Source organism: Aythya ferina, assembly GCF_964211825.1.
Source record: "Aythya ferina genome assembly, chromosome: 17".
In the NCBI taxonomy this organism is placed as follows: domain Eukaryota; kingdom Metazoa; phylum Chordata; class Aves; order Anseriformes; family Anatidae; genus Aythya; species Aythya ferina.
In genome coordinates this window covers 6,554,880-6,577,694 of record NC_140316.1, presented here as the reverse complement: position 1 = coordinate 6,577,694, position 22,815 = coordinate 6,554,880, and the positions used below count along the sequence as shown (strand labels likewise).

Genomic DNA, 22,815 nt, shown 5'->3' with positions numbered 1-22,815 from the left:
GTATGGAGGGGCTGTGCTGCGGCCGGGCGGGGGTATAAGAGGGAGTCGGGGTCCACAGCCCCCGACAGCCCCCTCCCCCGTTTATTGCTGAGTGAGACATCAGGAGCTATGGGATATCCCTTTGGTTGGGTTAGGTCAGCTGCCCTGGCGATGTCCCCTCCCCATGCCTTGCCCACCCCAAGCCTGCTGGCTCTTGGGGGCTTGGAGGGAGTCCTGATGCTGTGCCAGCACTATGCAGCAAAAGGCACCACACTGGAGTGATACCAGTGCTGTTTCTGCTACGAGTGCAGAGCACAGCACTGTGTGGGCTGCTGCAGGGAAAGGCGACTCCAGCCCAGACAGACCCAACACAGGCGGCTCTCTGGGACAGGCATTGCATGCATTTCACGGGCCTCGCAGCAAAAAGGCTTTTTGCTCCATTGGACAGAGTTCGACCAAAACGATCGGCGGGCTGGAGCACCTCTCCTGCAAGGAAAGGCTGAGGGAGCTGGGCTTGTTTAGCTTGGTGAAGAGAAAGCTCTGGGGAGGCCTTGTTGCAGCCTTTCAGCATTTGGGGGCGACTTATAGGAAACAAGGAGACAGATATTTTAGAGGGGCACGTAGTGATAGGACAAGGGGTGATGGTGCTAAACTGATACAAGGCAGATTTAGAGTAGATATCAGGAAGGAATTGTTCACTCAATGGCGGTGAGGCTCTGCAACAGGCTGCCCAGAGAAGCTGTGGCTGCCCCATCCCTGAAGAGCCCAAGGCCAGGCTGGACGGGCCTTTGGGACACCCGGTGTGGTGGGAGGCGGCGTGCCCATGGCAGGAGGCTGGGGGAGGTGGGCGGTAAGGTCCCTTCCCACCCAAACCATGCGGTGATTCTGTGATTCCTAGTTTGTCAGCCTGTGCCCGTTGCCTCTCGTGCCTGTTGCCTCTGGGAAGCGCCTGGCTCCATTTCCTTGGTGCCCCTGCAGGAGCGGTCCCTCAGCTAAGACACCTGCTGGCCTCTTGCTCTCGGGGCTGACAAAAGCCAGCCGTCGCCGTGCGAGCGGCGCTCTGAGCCCTTCGCCATCCTCGGGGCTCCTGCTAACGCAGCCGCGGCCGCTGGGGGCCTCCTTAACCCAAGGCACTTTGCTGGCCCCGGTGTGCTGGGGGTCCTGCCAGTCCCTGGGGCATCTTCTGTTGAGCCGCTGCCACCTGCTCTGCCCCTGTGTGCCTGGGCAGGCACAAGCTGTGTTGGGGAAAAGCAGCAGCGGCCACAGGCATGTAAAGCTGTGTGAGGGGAAGATGGGGCAATGCGGTGCTGAGACCAGAGGTGTCTGCACCTCACAGCGGTGCTGTGGGAGCTGTGAGCGCTGCGTAGTACCCATAGTACCCGTAGTACCCGCCAGCCCCTGTGTCCCTGCTTTCCCTTGCTACTTGGTTACATGAATGCAGGGCCCTGTCTGAGGCAAGGGTCTGCGTGCGAGTGCTTTGCGCCTGGGTGCTGCCACGTGTCCCCAGCACGAGGCCAGGGACAACACCCCTGTGCCTGCGGTAGAGGGGTCGGGCGGAGAGGTGGCGAGCGAGGTGCGGGACGTGGCCGAGAGCGCGGGGCCGCATTTGCATGGAGGGGCCGTGCTGCGGCCAGGCAGGGGTTTAAGAGGGAGTCGGGGTCCGCGGCACAGCCCCGTCGGCGTGGGGACGCGCAGCTGGTGGGATCTCGCCATGGCTGGGCCCCTCTCCTCCTCGCGGTGCTCGCCCACACCTCAGGTGCCCTGGACACACTCGCTGCGCCCGGCCGGGCCCTTTGGGCTGCTGCGCGCTGAGGGCTGTGCGAGTGGGGCACTCGCTGATCCCATTTTCTCCCCTCTCTCCTCTCCCTCTCCAGGTTCCCTGGTCCAGGCAGCAACTACTCAGCCGGCTTATAAGACGGTGAACCCAGGAGACAACGTGGAGATCACCTGCTCCGGGGGTAGCGCTGATAGTAATGGCAAATATTGGTATGGCTGGTTCCAGCAGAAGACCCCTGGCACTGGCCCTGTCACAGTCATCTATAGCAACGACAAGAGACCCTCAGGCATCCCTTCAAGATTCTCTGCGTCCACATCTGGCTCCACAAACACGTTAACCATCACAGGGGTCCAAGCCGAGGACGAGGCCATCTATTACTGTGGGGGCTACTACAGTAGTGATGGTTTTAAATTGACACTGTGACACAAAGCAATGGGGAAGTGATACAAAAACCTTCTGCCATTGCAGGAGCAGCTAGCTCCCTGCTCTCCCATCAGATGGTGGCGCAGGTCCCTGACTCAGCTACAGCCTCCCAGACCAGATAGAGCCGCTGCCCTGGGGCATCACTGCAGGGACTCAGCCTGCAGAACGCACCAGGAGACCACAATGTGTGGATCGCTAAATTTTGGTATGGCTGGTACCAGCAGAAGACCCCTGGCACTGGCCCTGTCACTGTCATCTATAGCAACGACAAGAGACCCTCGGGCATCCCTTCTCAATTCTCGGCTTCCACATCTGGCTCCACAAACACGTTAACCATCGCTGGGGTCCAAGCCAAGGACGAGGCCGTCTATTTCTGTGGTGCCTGGGATGGCAGTACTAAATTGTCACAGTGACATAGACCAATGGGGAAGTGATATAAAAACCTCCTACCATCACAGGAGCAGTTGTCTCCCTGCTGTCCCCTCAGATGGTGGCACATGTCTCCATCTTAGCACATGCCTTGGGGCCCAGTGCTGCCGGTGGCCGTGCCTGCTGTCCCTGCTCTGCCCTCCAAAAGAGTCCCAAGGCTGTGCCTATCCCTCAGGGACGGGATGGCCCCAGCAGCCCCATCCCTGACCCATGTTGCAGGACCCAGCTGCTGGGAGGAGCAACAGCTACAGGTGGTACCAGCAGAAGACACAGGCACTGGCCCTGTCACCGTGATCTACCACAACAACAAGAGACCCCTGGAAGCCCTTCATGGTTCTCTGTTTCCACATCTGGCACCACAAACACATTAACCATCACTGGGGTCCAAGCCGAGGACGAGGCCGTCTATTTCTGTGGTGCCTGGGATGGCTGCGCTGGTCACGGTGAGTCCCAGCAATGGGGAAGTGAGAGGCCAAGCTGCTGTGGTACCAGGGCCCCTCGGGTGCCTGCTGCTGCAGCTTGGGCCTGGTGTAGGGCCAGGAAATGCCCCCGTGAGCTGGGTCCTGCTGTGTGGCACGTGCCCCGTTCCTGCACAACCCCTCTGTGCTGCCTGCAGGAGCCAGGGCAGAGGAGCAGCAGAGTAAGGGGGAAGCGCAGGTGCTGGGGCTGGGGAAAGCCCCAGACAGCTGGGGCTGGCGCTGAGCTGGAGATCGTCTCCTCCCACCCTGCTCCACGCTGGGCCGGCTGCTGCCGCCTGCCCAGGGCCTGTCCCGTCTTGGTGTGAAGGCCTCCAAGATGGAGGCTCGGCACTGTGGTGGTTTTACTCGAGCGGGCAGCCGAGCCCCACCACAACCGCTGTCTCAGCCCCCCGCCCCTTCAAAGAGGAAGGGGGAGAAATTACAACACAAAGAGCTCGAGGTTTGAGATGAGAGTGATTTCATAGAATCACAGAATATCCCGAGTTGGAAGGGACCCGTGAGGATCATCAAGTCCAACTCCTGACACCGCACAGGTCTACCCAAAAGTTTAGACCATGTCATTAAGTGCACAGCCCAAACACTTTTGGAATTCAGACAGGCTTGGTGCAGTGACTACGTCCCTGGGGAGCCTGCTGCAGTGTGCAACCACCCTCTCAGTGAAGAACCTCTTCCTGATGTCCAGCCTAAACGTCCCCTCCCTCAGCTTAACACTGTTACAGCAGGTACTATCACTGGTGTTTACAGAGAATAGGTCACCTGCCTCTCCACTCCTGCTCAAGAGGAAGTTGTAGACTGCAATGAGGTCCCCCCTCAGCCTCCTCTTCTCCAGGCTGAACAGGCCCAGCACCCTCAGCCGCTCCTCATAGGTCTTCCCCTCTAGGCCCTTCACCATCTTCGTCGCCCTCCTCTGGACGCTGTCCAACAGTTTAATGTCCTTTGTGTACTGTGGTGCCCAGAACAGCACACAGTACCATAGGTGAGGCCGCACTAGCGTAGAGTGGAGCAGGAGAATCACCTCCCTTGACCGACTGGAGATGTTGTGCTTGATGTATCCCAGGATAGGATTCTCCCTCCTGGCTGCCAGGAAGAGGCACATAATGATAGGACAAGGGGTGATGGTGTTGAACTGATAGCAGGCAGATTTAGGGTAGGTATCAGGAAGGAATTGTTCACTCAATGGCGGTGAGGCTCTGCAACAGGCTGCCCAGAGAAGCTGTGGCTGCCCCATCCCTGAAGAGCCCAAGGCCAGGCTGGACAGGCCTTTGGGACACCCGGTGTGGTGGGACGTGGCGTGCCCATGGCAGGGGGCTGGGAAAGGTGGGCGGTAAGGTCCCTTCCCACCAAAACAACGCGGTGATTCTGTGATACCCCATTTGTCAGCCTGTGCCCGTTGCCTCTCGTGCCTGTTGCCTCCGGGAAGCGCCTGGCTCCATTTCCTTGGTGCCCCTGCAGGAGCGGTCCCTCAGCTAAGACACCTGCTGGCCTCTTGCTCTCGGGGCTGACAAACGCCAGCGGTCGCCGTGCAAGCGGCACTCTGAGCCCTTCGCCATCCTTGGGGCTCCTGCTAACGCAGCCGTGGCCGCTGGGGGCCTCTTTAACCCAAGGCATTTTGCTGGCCCCGCTGTGCTGGGGGTCCTGCCAGTCCCTGGGGCCTCTTCTGTTGAGCCACTGCCACCTGCTCAGCCCCTGTGTGCCTGGGCAGGCACCGGCTGTGTTGGGGAAAAGCAGCAGCGGCCACGGACATGTAAAGCTGTGTGAGGGGAAGATGGGGCAATGGGGTGCTGAGGCCGGAGGTGTCTGCACCTCACAGCGGTGCTGTGGGAGCTGTGAGCGCTGCGTAGTGCACGTAGTACCTGCCAGCCCCTGTGTCCCTGCTCTGCGTGGCTGCTTGGTTACATGAGTGCAGGGCCACTTTTGAGGCAAGGGGCTGCGTGTGAGATCTTTGTGCCTGGGTGCTGCCACGTGTCCCCAGCACGAGGCCGGGGACAACCCCTCTGTGTCTGCGGTGGAGGGGCCGGGCGGGGAGGAGGGGAGCAAGGCGCGGGACGTGGCCGAGAGCGCGGGGCCGCATTTGCATGGAGGGGCCGTGCTGCGGCCGGGCAGGGGTTTAAGAGGGAGTCGGGGTCCGTGGCACAGCCCCGTCGGCGTGGGGACGCGCAGCTGGTGGGATCTCGCCATGGCCTGGGCCCCTCTGCTCCTCGCGGTGCTCGCCCACACCTCAGGTACCCTGGACACACTCGCTGCGCCCGGCCGGGCCCTTTGGGCTGCTGCGTGCTGAGGGCTGTGCGTGTGGGGCACTCGCTGACCCCGTTTTCTCCCCTCTCTCCTCTCCCTCTCCAGGTTCCCTGGTCCAGGCAGCGCTGACTCAGTCAGAGCCGAAGTCGGTGAACCCAGGCGACACTGTGCAGATCACCTGCTCCGGGGGTAGCGCTCACAGTGATGGCAAATATTGGTATGGTTGGTTCCAGCAGAAGACCCCTGGCAGTGCCCCTGTCACCGTGATCTATAGCAACGACAAGAGACCCTCGGGCATCCCCTCACGATTCTCTGCGTCCACATCTGGCTCCACAAACACATTAACTATCACTGGGGTCCAAGCCGACGACGAGGCTGTCTATTACTGTGGTAGCTGGGACAGCAGTGCTAGTGCTGACACAGTGACACAGAGCAATGGGGAAGTGATACAAAAACCTCCTGCCATCACAAGAGAAGCTGGCACCGCAGTGTCCCCACAGATGATGGCAGATGTCCCTGTCTCATTGCTGCTCTTGCAGCTCTGTGGTGCAAGTGGCTGTAACTGTTCTCTCTGATCTGCCCTCCCACAGAACCCCAGGGTTCTGCAATTCCCTGAGGGATGGGATGGCCCTAGCAGCCCCATCCCTGCCCCAAACTGCAGGGCCCTGGAACCCTGGTGCTCCCAGGCTGGTCCCTGGGCCCTGATGGCTGCCTCCCTGCCCGGCTACAGCCACTGCCCTGGGGCATCACTGCAGGGACTCAGCCTGCAGAAAGCACCAAGAGACAACAATGTGTGGATCACTAAAGAGCCAGGTCAAAGCTTGGCCTTCAGACCAGGACAGAGGATGTTTTGTGTAGCTGCTGTATGAGGCTGCAGGGGCAGCTCAAGGCTGGCCGTTTTCTGCTCCATCATGCCCCACAAGGACAGACCCCTGAGCTGCTGCAGCACTGGCTGTGTTTGCCCAGTGCCACAGGTTTGAGCTCATGCTGGGTCTGCGCAGGATCTCCAGCCTGCCCCTGGGGGACTGGGGCAGCCCCTGGCCCTGGTCCCTGCCCCAGCCACGTCCCCAGGGCCAAAAGGACTGCCCAGGACCCTCATATTGTTCTCATCCTGCTCCCTAACCCCAGCACCGGGGCTACCTCTGGGTGTGAGGCTAAGGGCTCCTGCACATCACCGGTTCCTGAATGTCCTGTGTAGGGACATTTGCTGCATTCCTGTGAGCATGCTGGGGCAGAGGGATAAGGGATCTGTGGGGGAAGTCAGAGGGGCACAGGTGCAGTCCTGTTCACAGCCCTGTTCCCAGGACCTTGGTACACTGTGGGAGGGATGGGCAGAGCAGCACCGAGCACCCTGCAGCCCTGGTGGAGATCTGCACTTTGCTAACAGCCCCACTCCCTGCCCCACGTGCTGCTGCCCTTGCCTTCTGCATGTCAAGCTGCTCGGTTCTCTGGGGTTGCAGATACCAACCAGATGAGGAGCTAGGAAGCAAGGAAGCAGGGGCTGTGCTGCGGCCCTTTCCCAGCCCCCTGGGACAGGCTTTCCCCATAGCAGAGCCCAGTTGGTTGCCATCAGACCCTGTGGATGCTCCCCATGGCAGTTCTCTGGCAAGGATTAGTCCTTCCAGCCCAGCACGGGCACTGTCTCCTCGGCCGTGTGGTCCCCTTAGCCCCTCCATTCCAGCTCTCCCCGGCTGTTTGACCTCGTAGCCACAGGAGCTGGGGCGGGGGCTCCGTGTGCACCACTTCTGGGCCTGGGTGCTGCCACGTGTCCCCAGCACAAGGCTGGGGACAATCCCCCTGTGCCTGCGGTGGAGGTGGGAAGCGAGGCGCGGGACGTGGCCAAGAGCGCGGGGCCGCATTTGTATGGAGGGGCTGTGCTGCGGCCGGGCGGGGGTATAAGAGGGAGTCGGGGTCCACAGCCCCCGACAGCCCCCTCCCCCGTTTATTGCTGAGTGAGACATCAGGAGCTATGGGATATCCCTTTGGTTGGGTTAGGTCAGCTGCCCTGGCGATGTCCCCTCCCCATGCCTTGCCCACCCCAAGCCTGCTGGCTCTTGGGGGCTTGGAGGGAGTCCTGATGCTGTGCCAGCACTATGCAGCAAAAGGCACCACACTGGAGTGATACCAGTGCTGTTTCTGCTACGAGTGCAGAGCACAGCACTGTGTGGGCTGCTGCAAGGAAAGGCGACTCCAGCCCAGACAGACCCAACACAGGCGGCTCTCTGGGACAGGCATTGCATGCATTTCACGGGCCTCGCAGCAAAAAGGCTTTTTGCTCCATTGGACAGAGTTCGACCAAAACGATCAGCGGGCTGGAGCACCTCTCCTGCAAGGAAAGGCTGAGGGAGCTGGGCTTGTTTAGCTTGGAGAAGAGAAAGCTCTGGGGAGGCCTTGTAGCAGCCTTTCAGCATGTGGGGGCGACTTATAGGAAACAAGGAGACAGATATTTTAGAGGAGCACGAAGTGATAGGACAAGGAGTGATGGTGTTAAAATGATAGCAGGAAGATTTAGAGTAGATATCAGGAAGGAATTGTTCACTCAATGGTGGTGAGGCTCTGCAACAGGCTGCCCCGAGAAGCTGTGGCTGCCCCATCCCTGAAGAGCCCAAGGCCAGGCTGGACGGGCCTTTGGGACACCCGGTGTGGTGTGAGGCGGCGTGCCCATGGCAGGAGGCTGGGGAAGGTGGGCGGTAAGGTCCCTTCCCACCCAAACAACGCGGTGATTCTGTGATTCCTAGTTTGTCAGCCTGTGCCCGTTGCCTCTCGTGCCTGTTGCCTCCGGGAAGCGCCTGTCTCCATTTCCTTGGTGCCCCTGCAGGAGCGGTCCCTCAGCTAAGACACCTGCTGGCCTCTTGCTCTCAGTGCTGACAAACGCCAGCCGTCCCCGTACGAGCGGCACTATGAGCCCTACGCCATCCTCGGGGCTCCTGCTAATGCAGCCGCGGCCGCTGGGGGCCTCCTTTAACCCAAGGCACTTTGCTGGCCCCGGTGTGCTGGGGGTCCTGCCAGTCCCTGGGGCCTCTTCTGTTGAGCCGCTGCCACCTGCTCTGGCCCTGTGTGGCTGGGCAGGCACCGGCTGTGTTGGGGAAAAGCAGCAGCGGCCACGGACATGTAAAGCTGTGTGAGGGGAAGATGGGGCAATGGGGTGCTGAGGCCGGAGGTGTCTGCACCTCACAGCGGTGCTGTGGGAGCTGTGAGCGCTGCGTAGTACCCGTAGTACCCATAGTACCCGCCAGCGCCTGTGTCCCTGCTCTGCGTGGCTGCTTGGTTACATGAGTGCAGGGCCCCGTCTGAGGCAAGGGGCTGCGTGCGAGTGCTTTGCGCCTGGGTGCTGCCACGTGTCCCCAGCACGAGGCCAGGGACAACCCCCCTGTGCCTGCCGTGGAGGGGCCGGGCGGGGAGGTGGGGAGCGAGGCACGGGATGTGGCCGAGAGCGCGGGGCCGCATTTGCATGGAGGGGCTGTGCTGCGGCCGCGCGGGGGTTTAAGAGGGAGTCGGGGTCCGCAGCACAGCCCTGTCGGCGTGGGGACGCGCAGCTGGTGGGATCTCGCCATGGCCTGGGCCTTTCTCCTCCTCGCGGTGCTCGCCCACACCTCAGGTACCCTGGACATACTCGCTGTGCCCGGCCGGGCCCTTTGGGCAACGGGGCCCTGGCCTCGTCCCGCTGCTGCACGCTGAGGGCTGTGTGTGTGGGGCACTCGCTGAGCCCCGTTTTCTCCCCTCTCTCCTCTCCCTCTCCAGGTTCCCTGGTCCAGGCAGCGATTACTCAGTCAGACCCTAAGTCGGTGAATCCGGGAGACACCGTGCAGATCACCTGCTCCGGGGGTGGCAGCTACTACGGCTGGTACCAGCAGAAGACCCCTGGCACTGGCCCTGTCACTGTGATCTATGATAATACCAAGAGACCCTCGGGCATCCCTTCACGATTCTCTGGTTCCACATCTGGCTCCACAGCCACGTTAACCATCAATGGGGTCCAAGCTGAGGATGAGGCTGTCTATTACTGTGCTGGCTACGACAGCAGTGCTAGCGCTTACACAGTGATACAGAGCACTGGGGAAGTGATACAAAAACCTCCTGCCATCACCGGAACAGCTGACTCTGTGCTGCCCCCTCAGATGGTGGCTCAGGTCCCTGACTCAGCACTTCCCTTGTGGCCCAATGCTGCAGGTGCCGTGCCTGCTGTCCCTGCTGCCCTCCCACAGAACCCCAGGACACTGCCCATACCTCAGGGATGGGATAACCCCAGCAGATCTGTCCCTGCCCCATGTTGATGGGCCCAGTTGCTGGGAGGAGCAACAGCTATGGTTGGTACCAGCAGAAGACCGCTGGCACTGGCCTTGTCACCGTGATCTATAGTGAAAGTAAAAGACCCTCAGGCATCCCATTGTGGTTCTCTGGTTCCACATCTGGCACCACAAACACATTAACCATCACTGGGGTCCAAGCTGAGGACGAGGCCGTCTATTTCTGTGGTGCCTGGGATGGCAGCGCTGGGCACGGGGAGTCCCAGCAATGGGGAAGTGAGAGGCCAAGCTGCTGTGGTACCAGGGCCCCTTGGGTGCCTGCTGCTGCAGCTTGGGCCTGGTGTAGGGCCAGGAAATGCCCCCGTGAGCTGGGTCCTGCTGTGTGGCACGTGCCCCGTTCCTGCACAACCCCTCTGTGCTTGCCTGCAGGAGCCAGGGCAGAGGAGCAGCAGAGTAAGGGGGAAGCGCAGGTGCTGGGGCTGGGGAAAGCCCCAGACAGCTGGGGCTGGCTCTGAGCTGGAGATCGTCTCCTCCCACCCTGCTCCACGCTGGGCCGGCTGCTGCCGCCTGCCCAGGGCCTGTCCCGTCTTGGTGTGAAGGCCTCCAAGATGGAGGTTTGGCAATGTAGTGGTTTTACTCGAGCGGGCAGCCGAGCCCCACCACAACCGCTGTCTCAGCACCCCGCCGCTTCAAAGAGGAAGGGGGAGAAGTTACAACACAAAGAGCTCGAGGTCTGAGATGAGAGTGATTTCACAGAATCATAGAATATCCCGAGTTGGAAGGGACCCGTGAGGATCATCAAGTCCAACTCCTGGCACCGCACAGGTCTACCCAAAAGTTTAGACCATGTCATTAAGTGCACAGCCCAAACGCTTTTGAAATTCAGACAGGCTTGGTGCAGTGACTACGTCCCTGGGGAGCCTGCTGCAGTGTGCAACCACCCTCTCGGTGAAGAACCTCTTCCTGATGTCCAGCCTAAACGTCCCCTGCCTCAGCTTAACTCCGTTACAGTAGGTCCTATCACTGGTGTTTACAGAGAATAGGTCACCTGCCTCTCCACTCCTGCTCAAGAGGAAGTTGTAGACTGCGATGAGGTCCCCCCTCAGCCTCCTCTTCTCCAGGCTGAACAGGCCCAGCACCCTCAGCCGCTCCTCATAGGTCTTCCCCTCTAGGCCCTTCACCATCTTCGTCGCCCTCCTCTGGACGCTGTCCAACAGTTTAATGTCCTTTGTGTACTGTGGTGCCCAGAACTGCACGCAGTACCAGAGGTGAGGCCGCACCAGCACAGAGTAGAGCAGGAGAATCACCTCCCCCGACTGACTTGAGATGCTGTGCTTGATGCATCCCAGGATAGGGTTGGCCTTCCTGGCTGCCAGGAAGAGGCACATAGTGATAGAACAAGGGGTGATGGTGTGCCCATGGCAGGGGGCTGGGGCCAGGCGGGCTTTAAGGTCCCTTCCCATCCAAACCATGCAATATTTCTGTGATTCCCCGTTCATCGGACCGTGCCCGTTGCCTCTCGTGCCAGTACCTGTTGCCTCCAGGAAGCGCCTGGCTCCATTTCCTTGGTGCCCCTCCAGGAGCGGTCCCTCAGCTAAGACACCTGCTGGCCTCTTGCTCCTGGGGCTGACAAACGCCAGCCGTCCCCGTACGAGCGGCGCTCTGAGACTTCGCCATCCTCGGGGCTCCTGGTAACGCAGCCGCGGCCACTGGCGGCCTCCTTAACCCAAGGCACTTTGCTGGCCCCGGTGTGCTGGGGGTCCTGCCAGTCCCTGGGGCCTCTTCTGTTGAGCCGCTGCCACCTGCTCTGCCCCTGTGTGGCTGGGCAGGCACCGGCTGTGTTGGGGAAAAGCAGCAGCGGCCACGGACATGTAAAGCTGTGTGAGGGGAAGATGGGGCAATGGGGTGCTGAGGCCGGAGGTGTCTGCACCTCACAGCGGTGCTGTGGGAGCTGTGAGCGCTGCGTAGTACCCATAGTACCCGTAGTACCTGCCAGCCCCTGTGTCCATGCTCTCCCTGGCTGCTTGGTTACTTGAGTGCAGGGCAAGGGGCTGCGTGCGAGCGCTTTGCGCCTGGGTGCTGTCACGTGTCCCCAGCATGAGGCCGGGGACAACCCCCTTGTGCCTACGGTGGAGGGGCTGGGCGGAGAGGTGGGGAGCGAGGTGCGGGACGTGGCCAAGAGCGCGGGGCCGCATTTGCATGGAGGGGCCGTGCTGCGGCCGCGCGGGGGTTTAAGAGGGAGTCGGGGTCCGCGACACAGCCCCGTCGGCGTGGGGACGCACAGCTGGTGGGATCTCGCCATGGCCTGGGCCCCTCTCCTCCTCGCGGTGCTCGCCCACACTTCAGGTGCTCTGGACACACTCGCTGCACCCGGCTGGGCCCTTTGGGCTGCTGCGCGCTGAGGGCTGTGCGAGTGGGGCACTCGCTGAGCCCATTTTCTCCCCTCTCTCCTCTCCCTCTCCAGGTTCCCTGGTCCAGGCAGCGATTACTCAGCCGGCCTCAAAGTCGGCGAACCCAGGCGACACCGTACAGATCACCTGCTCCGGGAGTGGTAGCTACTATGGCTGGTTCCAGCAGAAGACCCCTGGCACTGGCCCTGTCACTGTGATCTATGACAATACCAAGAGACCCTCGGGCATCCCTTCAAGATTCTCTGCTTCCACATCTGGCTCCGTGTCCACATTAACCATCACTGGGGTCCAAGCCGAGGACGAGGCCGTCTATTACTGTGCGGGCAGCTACAGTAGTGATGGTTTTAAATTGACACAGTGACACAGTGCAATGGGGAAGTGATACAAAAACCTTCTGCCATTGCAGGAGCAGCTAGCTCCCTGCTGTCCCGTCAGATGGTGGCGCAGGTCCCTGACTCAGCTACAGCCTCGCAGCCCAGATACAGCCGCTGCCCTGGGGCATCACTGCAGGGACTCAGCCTGCAGAAAGCACCAGGAGACCAGAATGTGTGGATCGCTAAATATTGGTATGACTGGTACCAGCAGAAGAACCCTGGCACTGGTCCTGTCACTGTCATCTATAGCAACGACAAGAGACCCTCAGGCATCCCTTCTGAATTCTCGGCTTTCACATCTGGCTCCACGAACACGTTAACCATCACTGGGGTCCAAGCCGAAGACGAGGCCGTCTATTTCTGTGGTGCCTGGGACGACAGTACTAAATTGTCACAGTGACATAGGGCAATGGGGAAGTGATACAAAAACCTCCTGTCATCACAGGAGCAGTTGTCTCCCTGCTGTCCCCTCAGATGGTGGCTCATGTCTCCATCTTAGCACATGCCTTGGGGCCCAGTGCTGCCGGTGGCCGTGCCTGCTGTCCCTGCTCTGCCCTCCAAAAGAGTCCCAAGGCTGTGCCTATCCCTCAGGGACGGGATGGCCCCAGCAGCCCCATCCCCGACCCATGTTGCAGGACCCAGCTTCTGGGAGGAGCAACAGCTACAGGTGGTACCAGCAGAAGACACAGGCACTGGCCCTGTCACCGTGATCTACCACAACAACAAGAGACCCCTGGAAGCCCTTCATGGTTCTTTTGTTCCACATCTGGCACCACGATGTCGTGGTTTAACCCAGCCGGCAGCTAAACACCACGCAGCCGTTCGCTCACCCTTCCCCCTCCCTCTCTGGGACGAGGGAGAGAAATTGAAAGTGAAGCCCGTGAGTTGAGATAAAGACAGTTTAATAAGACAGGAAAATAATAATAACAAAATAATAATAACAATAATAATAATAATGATACAATGGTGATAATAGGAAAGTAATAATAATATGTACAAAAAAGTGATGCACAATGCAATTGCTCACCACCCGCTGACCGATGCCCAGCCTAACCAAGCAGTCCAGTCCCCTCCCTCCGGCTAGCCACCCCTATATATTGTTTAGCATGACGTCAGATGGTATGGAATACCCCTTTGGCAGGTTTGGGTCACCTGTCCTGGGTCTGTCCCCTCCCAGCTCTTACTGCACCCCCAGCCTGCCTGTTGGCAGGACAGAGCGAAAGGCTGAGATGTCCTTGCCTTGGTTTTGTTTAAGCACTGCTCTGCAACAATTAAAACATCAGGGTGTTATCAGCACTCTTCTCATCCTAAGCCAAAACACAGCATTCCACCAGCTACTAGGAAGAAAATTAATTCTGTTCTAACTGAAACCAGGACACACGAACACGTTAACCACCACTGGGGTCCAAGACGAGGATGAGGCTGTCTATTTCTGTGGTGCCTGGGATGGCAGCGCTGGTCACGGCAAGTCCCAGCAATGGGGAAGTGAGAGGCCAAGCTGCTGTGGTACCAGGGCCCCTCGGGTGCCTGCTGCTGCAGCTTGGGCCTGGTGTAGGGCCAGGAAATGCCCCCGTGAGCTGGGTCCTGCTGTGTGGCACGTGCCCCGTTCCTGCACAACCCCTCTGTGCTGCCTGCAGGAGCCAGGGCAGAGGAGCAGCAGAGTAAGGGGGAAGCGCAGGTGCTGGGGCTGGGGAAAGCCCCAGACGGCTGGGGCTGGCGCTGAGCTGGAGATCGTCTCCTCCCACCCTGCTCCACGCTGGGCCGGCTGCTGCCGCCTGCCCAGGGCCTGTCCCGTCTTGGTGTGAAGGCCTCCAAGATGGAGGTTTGGCAATGTAGTGGTTTTACTCGAGCGGGCAGCCGAGCCCCACCACAACCGCTGTCTCAGCACCCCGCAGCTTCAAAGAGGAAGGGGGAGAAATTACAACACAAAGAGCTCGAGGTTTGAGATGAGAGTGATTTCACAGAATCATAGAATATCCCGAGTTGGAAGGGACCCGTGAGGATCAAGTCCAACTCCTGGCACCGCACAGGTCTACCCAAAAGTTTAGACCATGTCATTAAGTGCACAGCCCAAACGCTTTTGAAATTCAGACAGGCTTGGTGCAGTGACTACGTCCCTGGGGAGCCTGCTGCAGTGTGCAACCACCCGCTCGGTGAAGAACCTCTTCCTGATGTCCAGCCTAAACGTCCCCTGCCTCAGCTTAACTCCGTTACAGTAGGTCCTATCACTGGTGTTTACAGAGAATAGGTCACCTGCCTCTCCACTCCTGCTCAAGAGGAAGTTGTAGACTGCGATGAGGTCCCCCCTCAGCCTCCTCTTCTCCAGGCTGAACAGGCCCAGCACCCTCAGCCGCTCCTCATAGGTCTTCCCCTCTATGCCCTTCACCATCTTCGTCGCCCTCCTCTGGACGCTGTCCAACAGTTTAATGTCCTTTGTGTACTGTGGTGCCCAGAACTGCACACAGTACCATAGGTGAGGCCGCACTAGCGTAGAGTGGAGCAGGAGAATCACCTCCCCCGACTGACTGGAGATGCTGTGCTTGATGCATCCCAGGATAGGGTTGGCCTTCCTGGCTGCCAGGAAGAGGCACATAGTGATAGAACAAGGGGTGATGCTATTAAACTGATAGCAGGCAGATTTAGGGTAGATATCAGGAAAGAATTGTTCACTCAATGGCGGTGAGGCTCTGCAACAGGCTGCCCAGAGAAGCTGTGGCTGCCCCATCCCTGAAGAGCCCAAGGCCAGGCTGGACAGGCCTTTGGGACACCCGGTGTGGTGGGAGGCAGCGTGCCCATGGCAGGGGGCTGGGGAAGGTGGGCGGTAAGGTCCCTTCCCACCCAAACCATGCGGTGATTCTGTGATTTGTAGTTTGTCAGCCTGTTCCCGTTGCCTCTCGTGCCTGTTGCCTCCGGGAAGCGCCTGTCTCCATTTCCTTGGTGCCCCTGCAGGAGCGGTCCCTCAGCTAAGACACCTGCTGGCCTCTTGCTCTTGGGGCTGACAAACGCCAGCCGTCCCCGTACGAGCGGCACTATGAGCCCTACGCCATCCTCGGGGCTCCTGCTAATGCAGCCGCGGCCGCTGGGGGCCTCCTTAGCCCAAGGCACTTTGCTGGCCCCGGTGTGCTGGGGGTCCTGCCAGTCCCTGGGGCCTCTTCTGTTGAGCCGCTGCCACCTGCTCTGCCCCTGTGTGGCTGGGCAGGCACCGGCTGTGTTGGGGAAAAGCAGCAGCGGCCACGGACATGTAAAGCTGTGTGAGGGGAAGATGGGGCAATGGGGTGCTGAGGCCGGAGGTGTCTGCACCTCACAGCGGTGCTGTGGGAGCTGTGAGCGCTGCGTAGTACCCGTAGTACCCATAGTACCCGCCAGCGCCTGTGTCCCAGCTCTGCGTGGCTGCTTGGTTACATGAGTGCAGGGCCCCGTCTGAGGCAAGGGGCTGCGTGCGAGCGCTTTGCGCCTGGGTGCTGTCACGTGTCCCCAGCACGAGGCCGGGGACAACCCCTCTGTGCCTACGGTGGAGGGGCTGGGCGGAGAGGTGGGGAGCGAGGTGCGGGACGTGGCCGAGAGCGCGGGGCCGCATTTGCATGGAGGGGCTGTGCTGCGGCCGCGCGGGGGTTTAAGAGGGAGTCGGGGTCCGCGACACAGCCCCGTCGGCGTGGGGACGCGCAGCTGGTGGGATCTCGCCATGGCCTGGGCCCCTCTCCTCCTCGCGGTGCTCGCCCACACTTCAGGTGCTCTGGACACACTCGCTGTGCCCGGCCGGGCCCTTTGGGCTGCTGCGCGCTGAGGGCTGTGCGAGTGGGGCACTCGCTGAGCCCATTTTCTCCCCTCTCTCCTCTCCCTCTCCAGGTTCCCTGGTCCAGGCAGCGATTACTCAGCCGGCCTCAAAGTCGGCGAACCCAGGCGACACCGTACAGATCACCTGCTCTGGGGGTGGTAGCTACTACGGCTGGTTCCAGCAGAAGACCCCTGGCACTGGCCCTGTCACTGTGATCTATGACAATACCAAGAGACCCTCGGGCATCCCTTCACGATTCTCTGCTTCCACATCTGGCTCCGTGTCCACGTTAACCATCACTGAGGTCCAAGCCGAGTACGAGGCCGTCTATTTCTGTGGTGACTACAGTAGTGATTTTAAATTGACACAGTGACACAGTGCAATGGGGAAGTGATACAAAAACCTTCTGCCATTGCAGGAGCAGCTGGCTCCCTGCTGTCCCCTCAGATGGCAGAGGTCTGTGACTCAGCACTGCCCTTGGGGCCCATTGCTGCAAGTGACTGTGCCTGGTCTCTCTGCTCTGCCCTCCCACAGATCCCCACCGCTGTGACCATCCCTCAGGGACGGGATTGCTCCAGCAGCCCCGTTCCTGCCCCAAACTGCTCCCTGGTACCCCTGTGCTCCCAGGCTGCTCCCCGGGCCCTGATGTCTTCCTCTCTGCCCGGCTACAGCCACCAACCACAGCCTTTCCTGCATGCAGCAATGCCTGCACCCTTTTGTCTGTCTGTGCACCTGCTGAGGTCCTTTGCCAGGTCCATGATGAAGGACCACCTCCCCTGGGATGGCACATCAGGACAGTGCCTGCTGTCCCCCACGCAGCCCACTGAGAAGGAGAGACGGACTTTCAAGATGCATTTTGTTGTCCTTCATTGCTGTCCAGTAAAATGGAACTGAAATCCCATTGACCCCTCAGAAATGCTTAGAAACTACTCATCCAATACAGGTGGTTTCGGCTTCAACTAAATGTTTTGCAGGTAGTTTTGATGACTTTTGTCATTTGCACCAGTGCTTAAGCTTTCGCAGAGGCAAAAGAAACCTCTGAAACAGAAAGTATTTCCAACCACAAAGTCCTCGATGTATCATTTGTTTTCTAGTGACTCAGGAGATTCACCAGATATGTCTCTTTCTATAACCACTTGCAGAAACCACAGCATTTGAATATTTTTGAGTTCATTTTTAAGTCAGTGCCTTCATTCCAGCCGCTCTGGCTGGGCATCCACATCCCCTGCACATTTTCTTTTCCTCTATGGAATGATGCCGGCAGCTGGGACAGGGCAGTGGTGCTCCAGTGGGGTAAAGCTGGGCCCAGTGACCTCCCACCCCACCACAGTAATAGATGGGGTGGGAGGGATGGTGTACAGCCACCAAAGGCAGGCTGGCCAGGACTGGGGGGGCTGCCCTAAAAGTGGCCAACAAGCAATCGGTATTTGGGAGGTGTCTGAGCGGGGATCTGATGCGTGACTTCAGCCAAGACCTTGGCCAATGGTGGCACAGCTGCTGGATATCCCCTGGGAGAGATGGGGAGGATGCACAAATACCGTACCCACTCCATGACATGCAGCAGGCAGCTGGGCTTGGCCGCACACAGGGCTGGGCTCCCGCTTGGGCTGCATCTGCGCAGCCGTGCACTGCTGCGGGTGCTTCCTTGGTGGTGGGACCCAGCTGATCGCCCTCCATAAGTCGCTCTGTCTTCACTGACAGTCATTCCCAGCAAAGGGTGAGTGCCCAGGTTCTTCCTGGCCTTTTTTCATTTGTTTTCAGTTGGTTTTGTTTTTGTCCTCCAACTTGTCTATTTGGTTGTGGTAGCATATCCTCAGTCTGTCGAGCCACACTGAAACGTGCTCATGTACCTTTCCCTGATGGGCAGGAAGGTTGCACAGGCTGACTGCTCTGTGCTGCTTGCACAACTCTTTTGGTCCTTTGAAATCTGCAGAGTCCCTGCTGGTCACAACCTGGGCTGCATTATTTGGGTCTTGTTCAACTTGTCTGAGTGCAGGAGCTCCTTGGTAAAGATATATTATAAAGATCTGTTTGCTGGGTGGTGTGGTTACTTAGAGTTATGAAACAGAGCTCTTTCTCCTAAAGAAAGCTCCAGGTGTGCATTATGATTTGATGAGGGAATGTACAGGGGGCTGAAATGGAAGGCTTTGGGTCTGAGCAGACTGGCTGGTCTGGCTGGCCAAGGACAGGAGTGCCTTGGCTAGTGGGGTGCTGGTGACTGGGAGTCCTGCAGACAAGCACATCACATTTCCTCTGGACCTCCTACCTCCAGGGAAGCTCTTTTAGTTTGGCAAATGATCTGTCCACAAAGACTTTGAGTTATTGGCTGAAGGTGATAGGGGCAGCACTGGAAATTTCCTGCAAGGTCCAAAACCCTGCTGGTACAGCCTTGACCATGCTGTGAAGGCTTTCCTCCTAACTCCACGGGGGCAGAACAGCCCCGGCCCTGGAGCATCACGTTCCCTGGCATGGCACCTCCCTGCCTGCCCTGTCCCATCCCTCCTGGGCAAGTCTCTGCTGTCCCTGTGCCCTTCCTTCTCCTTGTGCCCAAATCCCTCCTCTCTGCCCTGCCTTGGGCATCATCCAAATAAACACTGGGCCAGTGCTGCCCTTGCAAACATGTCTTCAAGTCCTTCCTCCTTGGTCAAATATGATCACGCCACCACCATGAGCCATGGCCCTGATCAGCTCAGAGCTGAACTTCTCACTGCCATGTCCTGAGCTCGCTGGGTTGGTGAATGTTTCCTTTTCTTAGGCGAGGAGATTCCTCCACACTGCAGCGCTTTGTCTGGGGTCTGTCCCTGTGCTCAGGGGGCCAGGAGCCCTCCCTGGAGGAATGCTCTGGCAGCAGGGATGCTCTGGCAGAGCCAGGGAGTGGAGCAGGAGCCCTCTTGGGTGCTGGGGCTTGCTCCATGGGGGCTGGTTCCATCTTCTGCAGCAAACACAGGAGCACTGAGCATGGCTGCTGCAGGGCCCTGCTGCAGTGGGGGCAAGAGAACAGCCCCAGAGGGGACACGGGGGCACATCTCCTGTCCTGGCCCCAAGCAGCACCAGCGGCTGGGCTCCAGCACCACCACGGGGGCAGCGTGACAACAGCTGGGGACATGAGGAACCTTCATTCCATCACTGCCATCCCATCGTGTCCACCCTGTCACCTCCATCCCATTGTGTCCATTGAGGAACCTCCATCCCACCACTTTCCATCCTGCTGCATCCATCAGGACATCTCCATCCCACCACCTCCATCCTAACATCTCCATGGGACCCAAGACTGCCCCTGCCATGGCGTGGGAGGTTTTTGCATGGCCCTGTATCACTGTGAGGTGTATTTGGGGCCGGGACCATGTTGACCGTCCTGGGTAAGTCGCTGACCTCGCCTCGGTCTTTCATGGCCTGCCATGAAATTGTGACATTTTGTCGATTTTGGGTGATTTGGGGGTTTTTCTCGGACTTGGCGGTGGGCTGGGGTCTGTCGCCGGTGCAGGGACGGGCTCTCAGCGCGTTGTCGCGGGCTGTGTCTTGTCCCGGCGGACTCTGGTGTGCACCACAGAGGACTTGGGGTTATTTTGACAATTGAAAGATTTTAAAATTCGGCCAGAAAATGTGCCTGAGTTCTGTCTCTGCCAGAGACAGAACTTTTCAAAAAATCAGAAAATTTCAGAAAATCAGACTTAGGTTGATAAGAAAGTCAATTTTTGTCTTTGTCAAGAAATTAGTTGATAGTCTTTATTGTTAGACCTTTCCTCTTGTCCTAAGGACTTAGTCCTCAGGACTTAGTCCTCAGGACTAAGTCCTTAGGACTTAGTCCTGAGGACTAAGTACTTAGACTAAGAGGACTTAGACTAAGTCCTGAAGTTCTTCGTCCCCGGTCCCTTCTTGCCGGGGACCCTGAAGTGGCCCCGGTGCTGTTGGGGAGTCCGGGTGACACTGAAATGACTTGTCCTTGGAAGCTGAAATTCAATTTTTCAGAGGTATTGAGCATGCTGTTCAGGTAAGTGCTGTCAAAAAAATTGTTATTTTGCTAAAAAGCAGACAGGAATAACTTTATTGCTTCTGTGTTTGTAATTTTTAGAAGAAATTAGCCAAAAAAAAAAATCTGACACAAATCACTCAGCATAAGTCCAAGAAAAGTGTAGTTTACCAGTTTCATCAGCAGAAAAAATTTTAATTGGGGGTTTCTCGTGTAGATAAAGATACAGATTTAGATTTGTGGCTATCGTACATTTCGTGAGATAGCCATCTCAGAAAGTACAAATATCCTTTACCAGCCTTTCCCATGGTGATTTTTAATTGTACTTATTTCTGAAATGAGTCTGAACATTCCTTAAAGCAGAGCTGGCCAGAAAATTGGCTGCTTCGTCTTTAAAATTTTAATTAAAATTAAAAAAATAGCCACACAACAGGAAAGAAATGGCATTATGGCAACTAACCAGAGTTCTAAAACTGAATCAGATTCAACAAAATATATATGGTTGAAATTGTGTTTGTGTGTATATATATATGTATAAACATACATATATGTATAAACACATATATGTATATATATATGTGTGTGTATATATATGTATATACATATACATGTGTATACATATATATGTATATATACATATATATGTGAATATATATACACACATATATATAAAAGATAATGCTTATATACATAAATATATATAATATACATTTATCATAATCATGTACATAATATATAATACATGTATATGTATATATGATGTATATTGCATAATTTATATATATTATATTAATATATAGTTATATATTTATATATTAATATATCTATATATGTAATATATGTGTGTATCTATGGATAATATATCTTTAATGTGTTTTATCTGAACACAGATCTATAATATATGTGTATATATATATATATACACATAGAGTGTCTATATGTAACACGAGGGTTTACGGATGTGTGTGTGTTTTATACATACAGCCTTATACACACGCACACATACATAGGTGGATGTGTGTGCCCTATCTCTGCCTCCACTGGGGCTGTCAGTGACGCGCTGTGGGTCAGGGTTGATGCCAGCTGGGGTGGAGACGCGCGGCGGGGCTGCTGTGGTGGGGTCTCACGGCCTTCTCCCCCTCTCTTGCAGGCCAGCCCAAGGCGTCTCCCACTGTCCACGTCTTCCCGCCATCCGAGGAGGAGATCAGCTCACACAACAAGGCCACCCTGGTGTGCCTGATGAGCGACTTCTACCCCAGCCCGGTGACGGTGACCTGGAAAGTCAACGGTTCCGACCGGAACAGTGGCGTGGAGACCTCTGCGTCCCAGAGGCAGAGCAACAACCAGTACATGGCCAGCAGCTACCTGACGCTGAGTGCTTCAGACTGGAAGAGCGCCAACTCCGTCGTCTGCCAGGTCACGCACGACGGCAAATCCATCGAGAAGACCCTGAACAAATCCGAGTGCTCGTAACCCCGACGGGGCACAGCCATGAAGACAGTGGCTCCTCACTCTTCCCATCCCTCTTGGCCACTGCTGGTGACAGCAGCCCCCCCTCCTCACCCGGATGTCCCTCTTCATGCCCCCGCCACCCCCCCATGCCTGTCCCCTGCTCCTGTCCCCCTCCGCCGGGTGTCACACGAATAAACACCAACACTGAACTAGCGCTGGCTCTGCATCCGTGTCTCTGTGTCCTTGTGCGCGCCAACTGCCCCGCGCGGAGCGGGGTCAGCCCTGGTGTGGGGAAGGGTTGGGGGGGAAGGCACACACTGGTAGTGCTGGGAGTGCTTGGGGTTCCTGGCTGAGCACTGGGAACACTGATGCACCCCCCTGGCACCTCCTACACCAAAGGCAGGGCACTCTGAGGCAGTTTGGGGCAGTCTAAGCACTGTGCTGGCACTGAGAGCTTGGCCATGGCCTTGTCCCTCACTCACTGGCGTCTGGGTGCCGGGTCCCTCACAGGGACTTGCTGCCCTTGCTGCGTGTGCTGGGGACATGGCCAGTGCTGGCTCCGTCCCTGTGTGCTCAGTCATCCCGGTGTCCTGTGGGTGGAGATGCCGGAGTGGCCGCTCACACGTTACGCTGTCCCCGTGCCTCATGCCTGCAGCAGCCTGGTCCCCACACCATGTGCCCCTGTGTGTGTCCCATCCCCATCACGGCCTCAGGGAGGTTTTTCTGTGGCCCCCACAGGGCAGCTCTGGGCAGAGACCCTAGCAGCCAGCAAGCAGAAAGATCTGTGTGGCTGTCAGCCCTGTGTGCTCCCACTGAGTCTGTCTTGTTTGCCTCAATGTCTCCATCCATCCGGCCCACCCCAGCACATCTGCCCTTCCACCCCATTTACACCAACATCTCCACCCACCCAGTCCATGCAAACACCTCCATCTATCACGTCCACCACAACACCTCCACACATTCATCTGTTCGTCCCGCTATCCCATCTACACCAACACCTCCATCCACTCACCCACCCACACCAACACCTCCATCTGTCCCACCACCCTGTCCTCTGCCCACCCCACGTCTCCATCCAGCTGTTGGTGGGTGCAGGAGCAGGGGCCGGCCACACTCTCAGGACAGAGATTTTTGTATGGCCTTAAACCGATGCTGGAGGAGGGACACAGACACCTGCACTTGGTGCAGCACTGAAGCCAAGTCTGGCTGTTTTCTTCACTGTGGAGTTGTGACATTTCAGTGATGTGGGGGACTTTTCTCCACT

General features: G+C 57.8%; 1 protein-coding gene across 50 annotated transcripts in view; it reads left to right on the top strand.

The window, feature by feature from the left end:
- Positions 1 to 21,777, top strand: part of IGLL1 (immunoglobulin lambda like polypeptide 1) — a 56,236-nt gene extending 34,459 nt beyond the window's left edge. For 25 of the 50 annotated variants that reach the window (XM_084539285.1, XM_084539303.1, XM_084539295.1 and 22 more), the window contains exons 3-4: positions 19,453 to 19,488; positions 21,250 to 21,777. In XM_084539285.1, the coding sequence (XP_084395411.1) occupies positions 19,453 to 19,488; positions 21,250 to 21,572 (359 nt within the window). In that variant the 3' untranslated portion in view covers positions 21,573 to 21,777. Of the gene's footprint in view, positions 1 to 1,853; positions 2,160 to 5,226; positions 5,310 to 5,427; positions 5,740 to 8,838; positions 8,921 to 9,063; positions 9,346 to 11,832; positions 11,916 to 12,033; positions 12,322 to 12,400; positions 12,735 to 15,999; positions 16,083 to 16,200; positions 16,480 to 19,452; positions 19,489 to 21,249 lie in introns of those variants that run through there. The other 25 variants (XM_084539299.1, XM_084539291.1, XM_084539274.1 and 22 more) reach the window with 25 other exon arrangements.
- The last annotated feature ends 1,038 nt before the right edge of the window (positions 21,778 to 22,815 follow it).